The sequence below is a fragment of the Netta rufina genome, assembly GCF_964035555.1.
Source record: "Netta rufina genome assembly, chromosome: 7".
NCBI classification, from domain to species: Eukaryota; Metazoa; Chordata; class Aves; order Anseriformes; family Anatidae; genus Netta; species Netta rufina.
In genome coordinates, this window is record NC_140130.1 from 2,956,071 (window position 1) to 2,978,273 (window position 22,203).

Consider the following 22,203-nt stretch of genomic DNA (forward strand, 5'->3'; position numbering starts at 1 on the left):
GCACCATGTAGCCTTTTTTCTCCTGCTGCCCTACCTCTTTGATGACTGCTACCGGCCTACTCCACCGATCTGCTACTCAGGAAGAGGGCTCCAGGTCAAAACCACTCTGAACTACAGAGGATCTGGCTTGGTGATATATAATTAAACCAAGTGATGGATGAATTCTTGCAAATGAGAGCAGGAACTAGCCAAGTATCTTCCTGAAGAGCCCGTCTCGTCTAACCACGTACGTGTAGGGGACGCTCCCTGCAGGCATCGCCGTGCTGCAGCACCAGTCCCCATGGTGTGGGGCCCGGCTCCGAGCTCCAGCCCAGCGGCCACGCAGCTCCCTCAGGGACCACAGATGCCAGCCACGTCTGTGGATCCCACCCACAAAGAATCACACAGAATTTCTAGGTTGGAAGAGACCTCAAGATCATCGTGTCCAACCTCCACCTAACGCTAGCAGTCCCCACTAAACCATATCCCTAAGCTCTACATCTAAACGTCTTTTGAAGACCTCCAGGGATGGTGACTCCACCACTTCCCTGGGCAGCCCGTTCCAATGCCTCACAACCCTTTCGGTGAAGGGAGCAACGCACTTCTTCTACCTGCTGCTAATTCGCTTTTTTTTCACCTCTTGTTTCCTCGGTGCCTCACTCTCCCCCCTCTACCTTGTATTTTTAGCCCCCTTTTTATTTTTTCCCCCCCCTCATGACCCTTGTGGTGCTTGACAGCTCCCCTCACGGCGGGGGCGGCGGTTGGGGCGGCCGTTGTGGCGGCTGGGGCGGCCGTTGCGAGGCCCCTCCCGCCTCGCGCGCTGTCGCGAGATGCCGCTGACGGGCGGAGCGGGGCCGGGGGCGGAGCGGCGCCGGCGGCCGGGCCGGGCAGGGCCGGGCCGGGCCGGGGGCACCGGGAGCGGCGAGCAGGCCGCCTCCGCGCCCATGTGCCCGCAGCCCCCGCCGTCCATGGAAGTGATGGAGGGGCCGCTCAACCTGGTGAGTGAGCGGCGAGCGGCGCCGGGGCCGGGGCTGAGGCTGAGGGAGGCCGGGCGGGGGACGCGGGCCCGCGGCGGGCGGCTCTGAGGCGCTGGGCTGGGCACAGCTGCCCCTCACCTGCCCCCACAGCGAGCCAGCCAGGTATTTCAGCCAGCCTGGTGCCTGCTATTCGCTGGTAAGTGGCTGTAAGCATCAGCTTTGTGTATATATCACCCATTAACAGGTTTGTGTTGTTTTTTGTTTTTGTTTTTTTTTTACTGGGACCACGCACTAGGGAGTATGAGTGACAAGTGCGTGACTAAAGCTTGGCCTCTGCCCGAAAAGATGATCCTTTGACCACAACAGTAGAGTGCCATTACCACACCTGTCTAGCACCAGGCTAAAAATAAGATCAAGGCACTTTGACATAACGGACGATACAGGAAAAGGTTGCTTTATATAGTCCTGCACAGAAAGTGACCAAGTTGGCAGCACGTATGTCCCTGCTCCGTTTTAAGAAGTGTCCCGAAACACTCAAACTTTTCCTGAAACTGCTGCAGAATGCAGTCATGGATCTTATGTGAAAAAACTCGCTGTCTTCAGGCTGTATCAACTAACTTATTTTCCCCCCAAGCTCTTCTATTCACCATCCCTCTCTGCAGATGAATTTCATATTTGTAACAACATTCAGGGGAGGTTCCAATTCTCCAGTGTAAGAATATTCATTTAAGTTCCTGATAATGTTCAATGTCATGTACTTCTCTTGCTTCTCCTCAAAATCTCTTCTAGTTCACGTGGACCAGAAAAGCATAACTTTTTCCAGAGATGCCAAACCATTTGGACAGGAGGGAGGAAAAAAATCCTAAGCTATTAACTGATCTCATGTACACTAACAGTTAGGCTTATTTATCTGGTAACAATGACTCTTGTCTTAAGTACAAGATATTTTCCTTCTTTCAGTGGTTGCTAATTTTAGTGAAATGGCTTTCTCTAGAGTTAAAAATTTTGATTAGAACTTGCTGTAATTCTTGTATTCCGCTCACTTTGTCCTTTGAAACTCACATCTAGTTTTGGATACTTGGAAGCAGGAGTACTGTCCTGATTTTCCTGGGGATCTGAATTGACAAGAAATCCCTAGTAGTTTTGCAGTGTCCTAATGTCTCCATTTCTGTCAACATGTAGCACACCCACTGCACTTAATCACTTACGTTAGTGGCTTTCAGTTACGTATTTCACTATTTGCTTAGCCTTCCTAATTACAGGTGGCATGCCATACCTCACACATTCTGCTGACTTCAGTTACATTATCTATATTTCAGAGAACAGAAATCTAAAGAAATTTGGTTAAAGTATCTGGCCTTAATTAAAGCTTCAAGATGTTTCTTTTTCTTAAGTTTAATTAAATTTTGGTTTCCATAATTTGCTGATTTCCTTCTGTAGGTGGCACTTGACAAATACTGATTTGCTTTCCAGGGTTGTTCTTAATATCTACAACTTTAATGTTTGTTTTATTTAACTGAGTTTTGATAGATGACCCTCAAGTCTAATGACTTTGGTGAGAAATGTACCCATCTTAGAGTTTGGGCTTCAGTTCACAGACTTTTTTTTAAACTTATTTTTATGGTTTGCTGTTGTTGCATGCTTAACAGATAATTATGCAGTCTAACCCCACCTTTCATTCCCTTAACCTTTCCAGGGCTTGTGCTACAGTACTAACTGCCAATTTGATTTTCCACTGAGCTGTCCTCAAGGTATCCGTTGTATCCAGCGATACTTCATTTAGGAATAATTTGAGACAACTCTTCCCAAGTCTGTTGTGATCCCAGTTATTAGCACCTTAGGAAAGTGTTTTGGGGAACTTTGACACCCGATCATTTATTTAGGCACTTTTTCTTGCCCTCTTCCTTCCTTCTTTCCTACTCTTGCCCTCCTCCTACCTGCACAGGTACATACTGCTGTATGCTTTGCAGACAAATGCCATCTAACTGCAAAAGAATGGGTTAAAGCCCTGATCCTTTTCCTAACAGGGAAGCCGGTTCCTCAGTCCTGTGAGTACAGTATTTAGGTTACACCAGGGAACTTCACACTGCTACAGGCTAAGTGCAGTCCCTGCACCTGCAGGCAACCGTGTAGTGGTTATCTAGTCCAGCTGAACACTGGTTTTCAGTGCTGTAAATTAAGACATGTCAGCATTCCGTAACAAATCTAAAAACTGTTACAGAAAAAACAGTTTTCTGCCTGACACCTTTGAAGAATTTTCCATACTTCAGAAGCATAGCAGCACACGGGTGACCACCAGAAGCTTGGAAATACCACAGTAAAAATATGAGGCAAATATTATCAGCCCCAAGTAGTTAAACAGGAAACTTGTTTATTGAATGGAGCCCAGCACCCAGAACCTCGTAACTCTGTGGACTTCAGTTTAATACCACTGTGTAGGTATTCAGCTTTCCTGTAAGACACATGCTAAGGAGCCATTCCGCATCTATCTACCTTGTATTTCTCCTACAAGATCATAGCATTTCTTATGGCATATAGTAAGATAAAGTTCTAGATCTGGTGAATGCTAATTTCTGTAAGTTTTTTGAAATATAAGGGTAACTTGAAAAGCAGTTTTGCTGAAAACTAGAAAGCACAGACTAGTGGCCGGAGTGAAAATCATACAACAATGTATATACTGCCAGTCAGTGGTCTACATTAACAAATGGTTTGTAACTGAGGTGAATACCACATCTAGGTGAGGGGAAAATAGCAGGCAGAATATGCAATATGGAAGAGTGGGGAGGGGGAAGGGGGAAAGAAGGCATCTGTGAAAGTTTACCAGAGACCACAGGACTGACACCATGTGGACCAATGTGTTTGAGATTTAATGCCACCCTGTACCTCTTATTTTGGGTGGGGGGAAACAAAAGAAAAGTCATGTTCATCTATAGAAGCATGCACTGAATCCTGTTTTTATTTTTTTAATAAAGCATAACCTGAAAGCTGCTATGCTTGCTCTTTCTATGTAAAACGAAAGACAGAAAGGCAGATACACTCAATTCTGAACTCAGACTAGAGGAAACAAGCTTTTAGGTAGTGAAAGTGGAAGAGTCTCATATAGACATGCCTAGCGAAGTCTGTTTTTACCATGGTAATAGCAGCACTGTCTTGGCTTTCCCTTTATACATGATACATATGTGGGTATCTTTTCAGTGAAGGCAGTGTAAGGTGTGAACCACAGAGGCAGCAGCACATCTGAGAAAAGTGAGTGGTGGTACCGAGGTGATGCCGGGGATGCTCAGCTGCACACCCTGCTCACTACTGGCCTCCTTGGAAAGGCCCAGCAACGTGGTATTCAGGTCATTCAACACCGTGTTCATGTCATTCCTCCTCAGGCACAACACGAGCCTATTCCGCGTAGCAGGTCTAACACCTTGCAGGAGCTCCCAGCCAGGAACGTAACTGACTAAGCTACAGGTGGCTGACAGAAGGAAGCATCATTTCCTTCCTGCTCTCCGTGCTGTTTGGGTAGCTACCAGCAGTTCCTTTCTGCTGTGTCACGCTGGCATCACAGGCAGGGTACATGTGGATCACTGAGCCACACGGTTCAGCTCCGAGTAAGCGTGCTTAACACAAGTCTGAAAGGCCAAAATGAAGCAGCAGGCTGAAGCACTCGCTGAAGACTTTCTGCCCCACCTCTTGGAAGCTGTTGCCCACAGATGGCCTGTTTACCATTAAACACTTGTGGTGCTGGTTCAGTTGTCCCTGGTGAGGGTAGCTCAGTTGCTGTGTCATCTGAACCGTGTAGTTTAGGGCTGTAAGTGTGCAAACAGGAACCCAGATTGCTTTTATTGCCAGGGCAGTGGGACCGTTCTCCTTTAGCTTACACCCTCCAGTTACCAAGACCTGCATATACCTGCTGCAGCACTATCCGGAGGGGAAAAGCATTACTAAAGCAGCTGGGAGCTGTAAGGATGTGAAACAGCTTTGAAAACCAACTTGAAGCATATAGTGCTTTTATCATATTAAATGGACCAAAAGGAAGAGAATGAGGTTGACCTGAGCATGCATTAAGGAAAAGGGTACCACAGCTTACTGAAGGTGCAGGCGATCGGGGAAAGAAGTGCAGCTGTGCCTGCATGGGGTTTGGAGGCTCCACCTAGCCTGAGCACTGTGTGCAAGGTGGTTTCGTGCCAGATCTTTTAACTGCATTTACACGGTGAGGAACTCAGACCAACCTATTATAGTTTAGATTTGGGATAGGTTGGGAACACACACACAGTCAATTAGGGCTATTCAGTGAATTAATGCTGGTTGGCGAAATGACAAAAAGTTGTCTGTGTGTCTGCCCATGTATTTAAACTCTAATACTACTGCTTACAATGGAGTTGAACTCCAACATCTTTACAGTTCAATAAAAAGTGACTGAGGAGCCTCTTAATGTTGAGGGTACATTCTCATGAGTTTCACATACTTATTTTGCTCTATAGTCACACTAACTGGTAATTTACAGTTGAGTCACCGTTCTGTCAACCTTGCTAAATACAGGCTTTAAGATACAAAATTGAGCTAGCATGCGGCCAGTGGTATTGGTTGAGCAGCCACAATGGGCTGTGCCATTGTTTGTTTCTCCTTTAGTCAACTCTGTCTTTCTCCAAAGCATACGAGGAGTACTTTTAAGAGGGCTTGCTTCTGTTGATAAAGCTACATGTTGCCCTTTCTTTAGGTTTAGTGGCAAATCTGTTCCCATTGTTTAGCATAAGTTATAGGACAAGATTTTTCAAGTTATTTTTGCTTTTAGTGTAACTGCCTGGAAATACAAGCATTTTCTGACTTGTTTGTGTGTGTGTGTATCGAGGAGTGGAATGGAATAAAGAGAGAACACTAGTGTAAAACTTGACCTGACTGTCCAAGAAGAAACTATAGCCATCTACTTAAAAAAATAAATAAAATAGAAGAGTCATGATAAACATTTCCAAGTTCGCTGGTTCCAGGTGAAAATGGGTTTGAAAGACACTTGTGTGTGCATGGAGGAAGCGATGAGGCACCACCTCATCCCACCCTTCATGACCTGCTGCTGTGCAGTTCCACACGGAAGATACTCAGCATGCTGGTACAATACTGAAGCAGTAACGAGGAGCATTTTCTGATCCTTCCTTTCCCCTAAATACATTCTTAGAAAGACAGCCCTGTATCCGTAAGGAAACAAACCACTGGACAGATCCCTCATCTCTCAGAAAAATACCTTTGTTGTTGCTTTCAGCATTAAGCGGGCATAGGTATTGATCCTTTCTGGCAAAGATGACTAGTATCCAGTTCATAGCATAGAATAGATGGTATTAGTGGCAAACTTTGGTTGCAACTCGAAGCATTTACAGACTGTTATATTGCACATAACTTTCTTTGCAGTCCCATTTGCTCACGCCCCTTTACTTCTGTAGCTGGGTTTTCCTGCCTGTGTAACTTTGTATTAAGTAAACCACTGTAACCTGCAATTCATAATCGTATTACAATATGTCAGTTGCTAAAGAGCCCCTTAAAATTAAGGGAGAAGGCTGCAAGGTTAACAGTTTATGCAAGACTTTGTCCAGTGCAGAACAGCCCCCCTTCTGAGAAGAAAGGGCAACAAAACACATACAATACTATTTCAACTACACGAGGACTGTTGCGAATTACTGCTGTGAGGGTGGTGGACTTCCCTGTTTGAAAGTGAGTAGCACTACCTCTACCCTTTGGAAGTACTGCAGGACAGACCATGCTTTTGTACTGTTACTCTCAGCTCTCTAAGAGCTAGCAATCAAGTGGAATCACACCGGAAAACAGCCTCCTTCTGTACCCTCAGCCTAAGCTAGGATCCTTTGGTGGTAATCCTTTAAGCCCTAGTGGTTCATCTTCCCTAGAAAGAGTTACTGTGTTTGTGTCTTTTTGAAGTTTGAGAGTAGTACCCAATCTGGCAAGCAGGCCTCGTGACTATGTTTCAGATGGCCTGCAGGTGCACCATTGTCTAGTTTGGATTGGAAAGAAGTATTAATTTTAGGGCTGCTAAGGAAAGCTTTAAGCAAAGAAATACCTATACTGCTGCTTTAGAGGGGGATTCAATTATTCTTTGATTCTGTTGCTCAGAGGTTACCTAGGCAGTGGTTTGGGTTAGCTGGGTGGAGAATCAAAGCAGAGCACTGCTCGGGAACATCAGTACCGACTTAGAAACATCCCTCAGCATCTCACCCACAGCCGGGAAGTGAGGAAAGCTGCCTGCCTTACCTGCTCCTGCAGTTCATCTGGGGGCTTGAAGTGACTCAGTAAGGCACACACCGATCCCTTCAGAACCAAATACTTTGGAGTAACTCGAGGAAGCTTTTTAGCTTGGTCATCTGTCATTCACACCTGTTTCCTCTTAGGAGAGTCAAGTTGTTACACCTGTCCATTTGCCTACTGGGAATTCCTGCTCGTCTGGATGGGGAGGGACATCTGGAAGTAGTTGCCGAACTGCTTCCCCCCTCCAAATCCATAGCTTGTTAAGAAATTATAATTATTCTTACACCACATCCTACATATATTTCCAACACTGCAACTGGGAGAGGAAGGAGAAATCAGATACGTAAACCCACTGCGGTTGTGCAGCAGCTGTTTCTGCAGTCATCACAGCAGCAGTACCAACATCAAAGCAGTCCTGTTGAATCTGTTAGGGACCAGCAGAGCAGCTTCAGTATCTTTGGTGTAAACACCTTCCTTTAGCATGACATCAGACCGGGGAGAGACTCGAGAGCCGTTTTTCTCACTGTATGATACAGGGCCCATTCTTCCATTGCCAGTTTTATAACGGGATACAGACCACTGAGTTCAAAATAGCTTTGCTAACAATGGTTGGATGCTGTGTCTGAGTGGAACCGAGTGCTAAGAATAAACCAGCAGACTAGACAAGATGTAGAAGCTTACCCATGATATGTGGCATATTAAGCAAGTGCTTCTGTTGCGGATTCATCACTTGCTGCTAGGAAACAGCACCACAACTTTCTTCAGACTGCTGCTTTTGAATGTTCTGCCATGAAAATGGGAGAAATTCCTTGGTCCTTGCACAGTCAACTAACTGGAACAAGCATTCGCAAGGTGGAATAACTAACAAATTTTTCCTTGTCAAGCTGGCAGGAAAACATCCAAAATGAGGGATTTCTTTCCCCCATGACTAGCTGAGAACACCTAGCTTTCTCACTGGTTTTCCTTGGATCCTGTTCCTGCCAGGGAAAGCTGGTGCTCTGCAGCAGGACGAGATGTCCTGACATCTAGATATTTTGATGTAACAGCAAGAAAAGTATTTTGACCTTGCAGTCAAAGAATCCTCATTTCTTTTTGCTAGCATCTCTGATCTGTGTTTTTTGTTGTTGTTGTTTTGTTTTTTGTTTTTTTTTTTCTAAATTGTTTATTCATGGTCTAGCCCAGTTTCTTCAGACTCCCTTGAACTTCACTGGGAGCTAATTGAAAATGAAAATAATTTAATTGCCACACCAAATAACAACTCACTGTCCTCAAATGATCTGCATGTGCTTAAGTGATTTGAATATGACCGTGCCCCAATTGTTTAAAACATATGAAAATAACCTTTGAAAACAATCCGTTTTCGTATGTGGAAACTAACAAACAGAACCAGTCCCTTGGCTTTTTGGCTTCCTTTCTTCAGTCTTTTGTCTCTAGCTGTTTCCTTTTGCCAGTTCTTTTAGACCCACCTGTGCAGTTTGCAGAAGAAGCTATACCAATAACAATTTATTGAAAAAAAATGTTTTGCAAGGAGCTAGCTCAGGTGTTTTTATGTGCATGACATAGCTAATTTGTAACTGAATGACCTGCCATGAGTAACCGAGGAGTTGGCTCTATATGAGCTGTTACTCATTTGTTCTTACCCAGGGGAAATAAGCTTCTCTTTCTGGCATATGTCATTTGTAGGAGTCCATAGAAAACGACCATAAAATAGATGATTTTCCAATAGAAAAACACTTCATCTGCTGAGATTATTTAACCTCGGGGCAGAAGAAATGAGTGCTGGCAGTGCTATGAGGATTGAATGAAGATGAGGAAGAGGAATGCGACTGAAGTATTTGTTGTGGAGAATCAAGGGGGTTTTTGGTGTTTGTTTGTGTTTTTGTTTTTTGTTTTTTTTTTTTTTTTAAATACTCACCATATTAGCATAGGAAATCAGTTTTAGAAAAGCTGAATGTCTAAATGCAGTGATATAGCTGCTAGGGATTGCTTAAGAACAGTTGTTTCCCAAAAGAGTGTTTTCTGCAGAAGTCACTCTCTTCTGTGGTGTCAGAGCTGCTAAAATTCTGGTAGAAAATTGAACTTACTGTAACAATTTAGGTGTTAAGTCAATTTGGAGGACAAAAGTGACAAAGAAATTGATCTGCATTTTGAAACTTTTCTTTTTAAAATGGATATTAGTGCAAGGATCATGTTAGACTTGATACAATCACGTCACTGTCTTGTTTGGATTATTTTACCTTTGATGTTTCTACCAAAATTGCAGGAGCAGAGAAAAGTGTAATTCCTGTTAGGAACCAGTTGTTCTCACTTCTTGGGATACGGACAAATGCTGTCATTTTTATATTGCTCCTGGAATATGCTTCAAGGGAGTCTGTGACTTACATGCTCCATACGTCTAAAGCCTGATGTGTTTTATGCCTTTGTTTGGGTGAAAAGAGGGAATAGAGAATCTCTACGGGGCAGAGATGGAATTAGAGAGGTGGTCTGCAGGCCTTCAGTTCCGTTGCCCCTTTAAGTTTCCTCAGTATGGATTTGGTAAAGGCTGTCTTGAGAGACTACAGTCTTAAAAAATGTAGAATCAGACAAACACTTTGGTTTCTTAACTGTCTCGTGTTGTTTCACAGAGCTGGTGCCTGGTACTTAACATCTATTTTCTTCACACTCAGCATGGAGTGAAGCAGCCGTGCATCCTGCGCGTTACTGACAGCTGTGCCGGCTGGGTGCTTGTAGCCATTCATATCACAAAGCTTCTCCTGGAGAAAGGGCCACAAAGTTCCTATCTTACAGTAACGACAAAAGGATTCGCTTTCATGAATGCTGCAGTGCTCATTATGCAATATTCTTTCTCACTAAGCATATGCAAATACTTGCGCCAATTGCTTGCTTTCAGCAACACTAGGCTACCCTGGTGGTTTGCATTAGTAGCTTACAAATGCTGGTAGAGAATTAACTGTTGTACAGCAAGGACGTGACTTTGATACCTTCAGCTATGGCTGTACTGCTTCCATGAACTGATGTAAGCTGCAAACAACCAAGGTCTTTTGCACTTCCTTCGACTGAGAAGCAAAGCTTGCTGGGGATGGGGCAGCAGAAAATGGCAGACCAGGGATAAGCTGTAACATCTCATTTTCCAGCTCTGTAGTTCAAACATCTTGCATTCTGCTGCCTAAATTGGTCCTAAACACTTTCAGCTTTTCGTAGTTTCTGTGGCCTATTGGTCTTTTTACACAGCTACAGTGAACGGCTGCCTATGAAGGAGAGGATGTACTTTTGGAGGAGAGCTTCCAAAGGCTTTTATTGTGTACACACCATCTTTGCTGCATTAACGAACTTCAGCTCCTACCTGTACAGTACAGATCCTTGTAAGGCAGTATTAAAAAAAGAAACCAAATTATACATTTCAGAAGGGACTGGGAGATCTGAGCATAAAGGCCTGAGAACTGGAATCAGTTTAAGACTTCTAGATATACCAATTACTTTAAAAACTGATCTATTTGTTGGTTAACCCTCACTGATGCAACGCTCTTTTTAATTTTAAGGCTCACCAGCAGAGCAGAAAAGCAGACCGCTTGTTGGCAGCAGGGAAATATGAAGAAGCAATTTCTTGTCACAAAAAAGCTGCTGGTGAGTAGAAATTTCTCACATTCCAGTTTTTAAAATCAGTTTCTGGATTTGCATGTTTCATGGGAGCATCTCGTTACTTGCAAAATATTCTTTTTATTCTTCGCATGTGAATTTGTTTTTCAGTCCAGATCAACAATCTTTGTAGAAACATTTTCTCAGATACGAGCAGCTGAAGTCAGACATTTCCAAAGTTGATTTTGCCGGGGGTGGTTATCACTGCTAAGGCAGTTCTTGATTCAAGTCGAAGCCAACACCTTGTGTCGTGTACAAAATGCAGTTGGGGACCTACTGTAAGCTGGTTTTGCCTTACACTTCCTTTTTTCTTCGCTTCTTTCATGGCTGAAGTAATGTGCTTTCTATTGATAAAGCAAATACGCGAGCTTTCTATGACAGAAGTTTATTTACTTCCCCTTCCTAACGTGTAAGTCAAGACAGCTAATAGCAAGTAATGAGCTCGGCTTCCCTAGAAGCGAAGCAGGACAGCAGAGCACATCCCAGGCCTTGATGCGGTGACTGACAGCCTCTCCGAAGCGAGACTTTGTGCAGCTACCTGTTCATTTAACCAGTCATGCGTAATTATTTGTGGTGGAGTCCCTCAGCTGGCTGACGGTGTGGCAACTGCTTGGCAGAAGAAGAAAGAGGAAATCTTAATTGGTGCAATAAGTAGGACATTTCCAGTGACAGGGTTTGTGTGTAGAAAAAATAAGTGGCTACTCTGAAGATCGTAGCCTAGATACCAGGCATTCTTGCTTCCCGTTCATAAATACCAGAAAACCCCATAGAATGAGAAACTGAAAATTGGTATTTATGAGTAGGAAGAGCAATGAGGGATAGCACATATCCTGATATACAGACTTTTCTTTTGGTTTCCTTCACTTCCTACACCAAAGCAAAACCAAATAAGGTATTGAATGTTTATTGTTTTTCTTCAGTTGACGATTCTGTGTCATTATCTTACAACCTGAATTTGGTTAAGAATTTCTTATATCTTGTCATTTTCAGCACTAGCAAGATACGGTCAAAGTCCAAAGTGCTGCTCTGCCTCTAAGCCAGCACATTTTTTGGTCTGAAGGGGAAGTTAATGAAAAAAATGGAGAACTACAGACTGTACCTCCTAACCAAGAATATAATTAAAACATGACTTAATAACACAGGTGCATCATGAGAGAGAGGATTTTACTTACCACATTTTGTTTTAAAATGCATGTATATTAAGAGTCCAGTCCTTATCTGTGTTTCTCCCCTTCGTGGGAAAAGTTGTTGTTCTGCAACTTTCTGGAAATGGCTGCCATGACACTAAGCTCCCGACCTGCTCTGAAAAACAAATGGTTAGCAGTCTCAGCCAACAGGATGCCATGGCAAGGGTGTAGCATAGACTACATGATCTTACAGTCATTTTTTTTCTGATTTTTGAGAAACAGCAGGTGTTTCCAGCCTCTGTAGTTTGGTAAATACTTTGCATTTTGACTACTTCTTTTATGTGGGAATTCAGAATATGAACAGCCTGAAGCTTTTTTTTTTTAACTTTTAAGGAAACATTCAAGTCTTATAACCTTGCCTAACACATTTATCAATTTTCTCTTCTGCAGCATACCTTACAGAAGCTATGAAGCTGACCCAGTCAGAGCAGGTGAGACCCAAGTGTAGTGGACACCAGAACTCTGTTGTGTATCTGTTGTGCCCTCACTGTTTGTATCCCTCATGTACTCCACATTGTTTTCTGAGATCCACAGCAACTACACCGGGAGGTTTGGAAGTGCAGAGATGCTAGTCTGCCTTGAGAGTTTTTGCAAATTTACGTGGAGCAGGGATGGGAGAGCTACTAACCCATCCAGGGGTTCCCTGGCAATGGTTTCTAGCCTGTAAGGTGCCTTCAAGTAGGTAATAAAACTAATTTCATGGGTAACTTTTGCTCTGAAGCAGTTAGGCCATTTTGCTGAGACACAGGAGCCGAGTATTTCATCTACAGTGTGCCAAATGAATCTGTTCTTTCTTAATGTTGGTTACAGATCAGTTAAACTTCTTGTGCATCTGCTCAGGGGTACTGTCACTGTCTGGCTAGTGATTTACACACACAAAAAAGACTAAATGTTAATTCCTGAACAATATCAGCAGTTGTATTAAATTTGGGTGATATATCTGAATCTCTTGCATTGCACAAGCAGAAAGCACTTCTGGTTGGATTTAGTGTCTGAATAACAAAGGCTCCTCCTCTCCCTGGGGCATGCTATGATGCTGTTTATGTAAATATTTACAGGCACGTAACTTTACTTGCATGAATATTCAGGTGGATTAAGGATCACCAATTAAATTGTTTAATCTTGTTTTTACTCAGGCTCAGCTATCACTGGAATTACAAAGGGATAGTCACATGAAACAGTTACTGCTCATCCAGGAGAGGTGGAAAAGGGCAAAGAGGGAGGAAAAGCTGAAAGCCCAGCAGAACGCTGACAGAGAAGCAGCTGCACACCTTCAGACTTCTTTTAAGCCACCTGCTGAAGAATCTGATGATCAGAATGTCTTGGTTCCTGTTACTCAGAAATACAGCCCTTCCACTGAGAAACATCTACACGACATTCAGGGTGTCTTTGACAGGGACCCAGATACGCTATTATTTCTGCTTCAGAAAAAAAAGGAGCCAGTGGAAGCGTGCATTGGCAGCAAAGCTCCTAAAGACGACAAAACAATAATAGAAGAGCAGGCAACCAAAATTGCAGATTTGAAACGGCATGTAGAATTTCTTGCAGCTGAAAACGAGAGATTAAGGAGAGAGAATAAGCAGCTAAAAGCAGAAAGAGCTAGACTCCAAAAATCTCCAGTAGAGAAGGAGTTGGATGTCGATGCTGACTTTGTAGAGAAGTCAGAGTTGTGGAGCCTGCAGCAACACTCGGAAAGTACTTCTTCAGCTGCAACTTGGCAAAAGTTTGCAACAACTGCGGGGAAGGCAAAGGACATTCCAATACCCAACCTTCCCCCCCTGGACATCCCATCCCCTGAACTCCCTCTGCTGGAACTCTCTGAAGATATACTGAAAGGACTGATGAATAGTTAAAAACCAGGAAAAAAGTGCTCAATGTAGTTACCTAATCTAAGAAAAGGGAAAACCACCAGGGCAATGATAACCTGAGGGCAGAAACATCTAACACAATCCTACTGTTGGAGAAAAGGCATTAAGCAACTTTGTTACTGTGAAATACACATCATATCTGATCTACTTCATAAAACTTAAAGGTACCATAATCGGTATAAGATGGCAAGCTCTTTAGTCTTTCTCCCAATGTTTCAAACCAAATGACTGCCTGGAGAATGTTTCATGTAACACAATCCTTCAGGGGTTTAAAGTATGCTATATGTAATAGTTACCTATAATGCCATAAATGATGGTGCAGAACCTAACTGTTATGGTTGCCAGTTGGCTGCCACTTCATATTGAAAAATGCTTTCTAGCATGAATTTAAACTGTGCATTTCATTATGCATAACTTTGTTAATTCAGATACAGTGCAATTTGTACACCTCCTAGATGGATTTATGTGCCACACACTATACTCCTGGCTAAGTTAACCTCAAATCAGGAGAGATTTAAATTTCCATTCTATGAAGGAACCAACTTCTTAGTTCTGTTGATGAGGTTTTTTTTGGTTATCTGTTTACATAACTAATCAGGGTGCATCAAATCTAGCTATTGGTTTCTGTATAAAGTGACATTGTTTAAAAAAAAATCTATACTTAAGGCAAAATACCCTTTTTGTTTTCAGCGATGCATGAATGGAAGTAATTCTAGCTGGCAGTATTTGATTGAACAAGAAATTGTTTACAGCTTAACCTGATTCAAAAAGGATATGAAAATAAAATCCAAGGTGTTTTGACACTAAGCGCGTGTTAAATCTGTATGAACAAATTTAGATTTATTCTAATGGTGTTAGTGCACAACACTCACCTCAAGTTCTGTGTTCAGCCGTCAGCAGACACTGATGACTAGGATGAATTCGGAGGGCCTTGCGCGTACATAAAGTGACTTTGCTAATGGCTTGCTTAAATACCTGTAGAGAGGTGAAGTCTCAGGGGAAACAGCACCGTGCGTTTGCCCAGAGAGAGGCTCCCCTGGGCTGAAGGATGAAGGAGTCGTGCTGCGAGAGCTGTGCACACACATGTGGGCTGTTGGTTTCTGCGCCGAACCCAGGCTTTCCTGCCACAGGCCTGAGGGTGGCGGCGTGTCCTGGGGGCACGAGTTAGCTCTGGCTGTTGCTGATTAATGAGAAGTGTTGAGTGTTGCAAGCTACCCCATTCCAAGTTATTCTTGAGTGTTACAAGGTAAGCTTGCTCTTTCTAAGGGTCCTTTTTTTTTTCCAGAATAGCCTGGAAGTACAGCAAGGACACCTCACTGCTGTGCAAATTCTCCCCATGCCTCTGTATGCCTGGTCTGTCTCCTGTGCTTGCTTGAAGGGAAGTAGGGACTGCAGGCTAGAGAAAGCTATGGAAGCAAAGGTAAGATGAGTTCATTAGAGGAGGTCCCTTGTGCTGAATTGTAGCAGGAAACGAGTCTTTCCGGGGTGGGGAAAAAGTTTTTTTTCCTGTTGGAGCAGTTTAGCAGATGGTCCCACGGCACAGCTGTGGTGAGGTAGCCTGTTCCAGGTCAGCCCCAGCCCGCTGCTCTCACTAAAGTGCGAGTTACATTCTCTGTCATCTGCCTGGCTGGCTGCTGCAGGTGATAAGTCAGGAGAGCAGTGTTCCTGTTCTTGTAAGTAATGCAAAGAAAATGGCATGTGCTCACGGGAAGGAAATCAAATTATTTAAGCATCTCTCTCATGTCACTGCCAGGGCTGTTAGCTGCACACAGACGTGGCAGCTGTCTGTGCAAACAGCAGCTCTAGGAGAAAAGGAAGCAAGTTCAAGCCTGGCTACCTACCTCTGCCAAAGAATCAGGAGTCTAAACAGGGCAGGGGAATAGCAGGTGCCACCTCTGGTTCTTTTAGCCACAAAAGTTCTGTTTGTCCCTTCCTATGAAGCTTTTCCCTTTTGCTGCGTAAACAAAACACCAGATCTGAAGAAGGAAGCTACTTCTCTGGAGGAATATCACCAAGCAGAGGCAAACTCTATGCTGCCACTTCGAAAGCGATGTTGAAACTTTTCTCTCTTGCAATTCAACCATTTGTTTACTCTGTTCTTGCAGTCTGCCCACTAAACGCAGGAACGCTGCTGAAAACAAACTTAAGGCAGCGTGGTTTAACACTACTCCCGTCAGTGGTGCAGAAACAAGAGTGAACGTAATGTTCTCTTTAATGGGATAGGAGCTCCTACACTGTGGGTTAAAGCACTGCTAGCATTACACGAGCCATGGGGAAGGCTATGTCTTGTACAGTGCACAGCCCAGCCTAGTGGAGCAGGTGATACCACTCAAGAGTCAGACCATGGCCTAGCAAAGAAGTTGATGTGCTCCTGGTGATGAAAGAGCCCTCCCAGGCACTGCCGGACTCTTCCTCCCTCCCTTCCACGCAGCGCTGTGGTCAGCCAGCCACAAAGCTTGCCAGGAGAGAGATGTGGGAGCAGATGGGATCATCCCTCCTGGCACCATGGGACGTTTGTAAAAAACAGCTTACAGCTGAGAAGCCATGAATAATGACTTTTTACGAAGTGCTTTAAATTCTGGGCAAAAAGCCAAGTGTATGGAATAAGACAGAATGTCAACTTTTCTAAGAAAGGAATGTTTCAATATGTGTTTAGGGCGAAGCAGTCACATGGCCCATTTAAATAATGACAAGTCATATGGAGAATACTATGAGAGAACAAGTTTTAAGGATACATGGTGATACATCCAAGGAAATTCTCTTCAAGGTCTATCAGCAACTAGTTTATGCCCCAACAATTTAGAACTGTTTGAAATAATGACCACCTTTCAGCTTGTTTGGGCTGCACTGTGAAATGACAAAGAGCAGCACCCAATTTTCGTTCCCTGCGCCGCTGGGTTAGTTTGCATTGCTGTTTACACGCCTTCCTCCCAGGACAGCTGTCTTTTCCTACCACCTCACCAAAAGATGGGGTTTGGAGAGCTGTGCTTGGAGGAGCCACCGCTCAGCTGCAGATGTTCTCTCCTCCAGCCCCTGCTTGTGGGCGCCGCTCCGCCTGCTGGGCGTTTTGTTGCCACCGACTGCCACCTGGTGGCCGCGCGGCGCCTTGCTCGGCTCCTAGTGAGACACAGAGACCCCCCTTGTGTCTTACCGGGTCTTTGCCTTGCTATTACCATTCCCCATTCTTGCTTATTCCCCAGGTCCTTCAAGAATGACGAAAAGATGCAGTATGTGAATACTGTACAGAAAGTAAGCAAAGCAATTGTCATGCACTGTAGCAGCAGCAACAAAGTGGTAAGTTATAAATGGGCACACGCTGCAACCAAAGCCTCCCGCAGGAAGTGGAAGGGTTCCCATGGGCTTTAAATCGGATCTGCATTGTTTTATAGGACATAACAAAAGATGCTGCGGTCCATTATTTCAAAGTGTCTCACCAAGAACCAATTTTAACGTGTCCAGACACTGACTTCTATTCATAGACTTTGCTTTACCACAGAAACCTCTCTTGTCTTGGAACACAGAAATATTATCCCTGTTGAATATAGCCAACATATGCTTTGCGAAAAAGAAATTGTAATTACCTGGTCTCTGACTGTATCCCCACAGAACAGGAAACCAAAGAAAGGCAGCTGGGAAGCAATGTGGAGTCTCCTGGGAATAAAATCTGCAGACTGCGCCACCAGTTGATACTTAAAATGACAGCTAAAACCAAAATATGGAAGTGTTGGGTTTTACATTTCGGACTTACATAAAGGGAAAATTGGATCTTGTGACCTCTTCCTCTCGAGAGCGTTTTCATTTTCAGGAACTCTCTGGCCGTGAACTCCTTCCTACTCTCATGTCAACAGCAGCTCTTCACCCATCTGCAATTCCTTTTGACCTGTTTTCAGTGAGTGACAGGGACTGCCCTGTCAGAAACCCATACCTGACATGAGTCATCTAGAAAACTAGTGGCAGCCATATAAATACAACATCTCTTCCAGTCACAGCTTGGAATAAACCCAGATTTATTTCACATCTATCCTCCCTGTTTTAAGAGAAAAACATGTTGAAGGAGAGTTCTTTAAAGATATGAAAATGAAAACAGGCGAGAAAAATAGATGACAAAATCCCTTATTTGTTAAGACTAAAAATACTGCAGAAAACAAACAGTAAAATGTCTAAAAGTAACCAGAGCGGTAATGTGCTACCACAAGTCAGGTAAAGCCAGACAATGCTTACCAAAACTTTCTGCCTGAATGCAATGTGAAGTTTAACTGTATACAAAAAATCATTGCTTTCCAAAGGCTCAGAGCTACAGCCATCTTTTCCCACACCTCCTTTCTCTCCCATGTTTGTTTTACAATCCAGAAGTAACCTAAACTTACACAGACTTTTTCTCCTGTAATCATTTGAAATGTTCCCCCAGACTATTTGTTGCAGGAGTTAAGGTATTATTGAGATCAAACAACATAAAATCCTTAGAGCTGTAAAAATACAGGATTTCCTGCCTTAGAGCTACTAAAGCCTCCTCTTTAATTCCACTAAGGAAGCACAGAACTATGATAAAACCACATGCCCTGGGACTGGAAAAAGCAACGGGCATCTGTGTCAAGAATACAGTGTATGGTATGGCTGGAAGGTACCAGGAATGTTCACTTTGATGCGTAACAACAAAAATCCCATCTACCATTTAGTTTTAGAAAGGTCCATGTTTAAAAAGCAACTGTTTGCAGACAACGCGTCAGGTAAAACTTATCTTCAATTTGCTCTGAGGCAACATTTTCCTACTAGCTATATATAGATGGTAACTTCCTTTTCAAAACCTAGAAAAACAAATGAAAAAAGTACAGAGGTTAGGTTGTGTGCACGTCTAATGCTACAAATCATTTGCCCCTTGGTCAGAGTTTCCTAGGTCGCCCTGCTGAGATGGAAAGAAAAGGATGTGGCCACGTACGCTGCATCAGAGCAGCCCCCACGCCACTGCGTGCTCCCCTGGCCTCCGGGGGCACGCGCATCATGGGAACAAAAAGACAGAGAAGGACAACTGGCACTCCTGCGAACAAAGAGCAAGTCAAAAGGTGGGAAGCAGGAGCAGAGTGGAAAGCTGACGGTCTTTGAGGCAGAACTGGGGGAGCTAGGAGGAGAAAGCGTAGCAAAGCCCGAGTGTGAGAGTCTCAACGGGGAGAGGCAGTGTATCCAGTGCGGATGTGGGGGAGAGCACAAACATCCTGCACGGGAAAGCAGCAGAACGGGGCACGGTGGCTGTGGAAGGAGGAAGGAAGGGAAATTCCCAGTTAGGGCGCTGGGCGGAGACGGCTGTCAGTTGTGAGAGCAGGAGAGGGCTTCACAGGATGTCACGGGAGAGGGTACGAACAAAATTACCACCTACCGAGAAGGTCAGAGAGCATGAGAACGTAGCGCTGATCAGATGGAGGTTTGGTTTACACACACAGATCTGAGCAATTTCCGTCAAGCTGCAAGAGTAAACAGATTTTCAAATCAGATTGTTACAACCCCGTATTGTTTGACGTGTAACAGGGCCATTACACCGCCAGCGATTCCAGTAATCCAGCAACTTCTGTTTGAGCTGAAACATGTACACAGACATCCATCCGTGCCAAAATAGTTCAGGTCATAGCAGCCCTGCTTTGTTCTTCGCTGATTGCTTACTCTTTGCTTGTGACCTCTGCAGTTACGATAGGAAGTGCGCCCGTTTAATGTATGGCTCTGCCCCGGATGGCAACGAGGAGCTGGAAAGGGGCGAGTCAAGGAGGGTGTACATGGAGAGGAGGAGTTGCAGTTTGGATGAGTTTGAGATGTGAACTTTCACAGGATAGGGAAGAAGAAAAAGAAAGAGAAAGGAAGTTTCATGGAGAGCAAAGTAGATCAAGAGAGCTTGTTCTGAATAGGAAGGTGGTAAAAAGACAACATAGTACTTCGTGTTCTTGTTCTAGAAGTTGACAGTGTTCCTGCAAACAGCTGCAGCTGTTATCTTTGAGTACTTCTGGCAACATTAGAACTGTTCAGACCAGAAAACCTGAAAAGTTTTTGGGAAAGGAAGATGAGAAGAACATGCCCACCGGTGCAGCCTCAGAGAACACAGAAATGGTCAAGAGGAAGAAGCTAATCTGCAAACAACGCCTTACACACACACAGACACTTTCAGTCTCAGACATCAGCTATGACAATCTCACTTTGTACCAGCCGTAATGCTAACTCTGCTTCCTGCACTGATTTCCTGTATAGGAGCTTAACTTCATTGTGAAGGAGCCAGAAACCTTAGGACACTGAATAAACTAAGTTTGGGAAACCAAGTATTTAAGATAACAGAATTTTGGCCTCTTTTACTGGTACTGGGAGTAGCCAATTACCTTTAACAGTTCTTGTGGTCTGCTAATGCACACAGCATGTGACTCACAGTCTCTTTGAGTTGATGGCAGAGGCGCTTTACAGCGCTCCCCGTTGTGCTGTTTCTTTCACGTTTACCTTGTTCACTCGCTCCTGGCTTCTTCCCCTCCCATTAGTTACTGGGGAAACACTGTCGCTGTTGCAGGCAGTTCATAGACATCTCCACGTGCAGCACAAAGTCAATTCAGAAACTGATTTGCAAAATGCATCAGGTGGTTTTTACGCACTGCAAACCATCGGATATACCCATTCTCCATGTCTTTCAAACTATTTCTGGCATGACCACCCATCAATTTACTTCACATCAACTCTACTAAGCAAATCAAGTAGATAGTTAAACTCTACAGTGACTCTACGAGAAATCCTATTTACGCAGTTAAAACTACTTTTTTAATCTTATCAACTTATCTTTGCTAAGAAAGCAGCAAAGGTCTACTTACCCCAGTGGCTGTGCAACATGCCATGAAGCTTGATCCCATCAGTTCAGCCTCTCTCCAAAATGAGATTTTTATTTTCAAACCTGTCCATCTCCCTGCCTTTTCTTTAGGAGGATTCTCACTGCTTCTCCACCCATTTCAACCACGTTTTCGCAGTATAATGTCTTTGCCATATACTTACAGATTCACCAGCAAAGGTGGGAGAGGAACAGGTGGCCACAAAGAACTTTAATAGCCGCACGTGGAAGTAACCGTCAGCCTCTGTTCAGCTGCTCACTCAGATCCCAGCTGAGGTAAGAATTTACATCTTCAGCCTCGGTGCCCCAGGTGGGCACGGCTCCCCTGCTGCCCAAGTCCCACAGGGGCTCCCCACAGGGCGAAAGCTCAGGCCTCCAGAAGCACTCATGTGCTCTGTGCTGAGCAGTTCGGGACAGCAAAGCACCTGGGTACGATTAAGAGGTGGAGCAGGAAGCCAGGACAGACACAGTAACTGCTTTCTGTCAGGAGCTGGAGAAACAGCTCCATTCCATTCAGCTCCGCTACAAAGAGGAGCCCAGCACAAAGAGCGAGCTGTGATGACAGCCCATGGACCGTGCCCTAACAACTGCGCTTTGTGTGGGGAAAAAGAAGCGGGGGGAAGAGAATCTGACCTGCCGCTCTGCAGCAGGAATGCACGTTTCGGTGACCTCAAGACATTGCACAGATGTTTCATGTACTGCACCGAAGCTCAGAGAAGAAACACTTATACTTGAGATTAAAATTCACTCATTTACACATTCTAAACTTTAAAGGAAGTGCAGCAGTCTGGTTCTGTGCTATACACAGCTTAAGTTCATTTGCTGCATTTAACTGGGTATGAATTTGAGAATCAGCTGCCAAGCACAGTAACGTTAACCCCAACATTGCAACTTCAAATGAATTAAAACCCGTTCAACAACAAACTTTTGGAGCCCCAAATCACCTTTGTTTCTCTTAAGATACTGTCTTAAGGCTGTCTCTTAAGAAAACTCACAAGACTACTTTTATTTTTATCTATCAGACTTTGTCACCCTCATATGCAACTACTTTTTTTTTTTTTTTTTTTTTTTTTAATCTATCAGACTGTCACCCTCAGAGCAGTAAGTGGGATACTTCCCGTCCCTTTATGGCCAAACAAGCTACCTAATGGCTGCATCTAACAGTACAGAAAACGAAACATTTGGATAGTTTGAATAATTTAAAAAGTTTATGTACAATTTAGCTCTTCAGACAAACCCCGAAGAGCCGGAATGCTGCTCAACTGCCTAACAAAATTTATTGTTATTAAATAAAAGCAGACTGTTGTTTTGTTTTGTTTTTAATGTCATTATTTTGCTCTATTACTTGAGCTGCAAAAAGCCAAGATGCTATTTTTTTTCCTGTAGAAATCCCTTTCCCCCTTCACCCAAAATACGTGTTGGATTATTAAAGACAGAACATAAGCAATGTTTAAATTGTTTTATTCTGAGCGAGG

At 43.9% G+C, this 22,203-nt stretch overlaps 1 protein-coding gene across 1 annotated transcript; it reads left to right on the forward strand.

Moving 5' to 3' along the window:
- The first annotated feature begins 841 nt into the window (after positions 1-841).
- On the forward strand, positions 842-14,680 carry NRBF2 (nuclear receptor binding factor 2). The gene is made up of 4 exons (XM_084289686.1): positions 842-977; positions 10,733-10,817; positions 12,407-12,447; positions 13,153-14,680. The coding sequence occupies exons 1-4, from the start codon at positions 924-926 to the stop codon at positions 13,867-13,869; spliced, it is 897 nt and encodes a 298-aa protein (XP_084145812.1). The 5' UTR covers positions 842-923; the 3' UTR covers positions 13,870-14,680.
- The last annotated feature ends 7,523 nt before the right edge of the window (positions 14,681-22,203 follow it).

Coding starts and splice junctions, on each gene's coding strand:
- NRBF2 (XM_084289686.1), top strand. CDS start 924: ATGTGCCCGCAGCCCCCGCCGTCCATGGAAGTGATGGAGGGGCCGCTC. Junction 10,818..12,406: donor TTGTCACAAAAAAGCTGCTG/GTGAGTAGAAAT, acceptor TCTCTTCTGCAG/CATACCTTACAGAAGCTATG. Junction 12,448..13,152: donor AGCTGACCCAGTCAGAGCAG/GTGAGACCCAAG, acceptor GTTTTTACTCAG/GCTCAGCTATCACTGGAATT.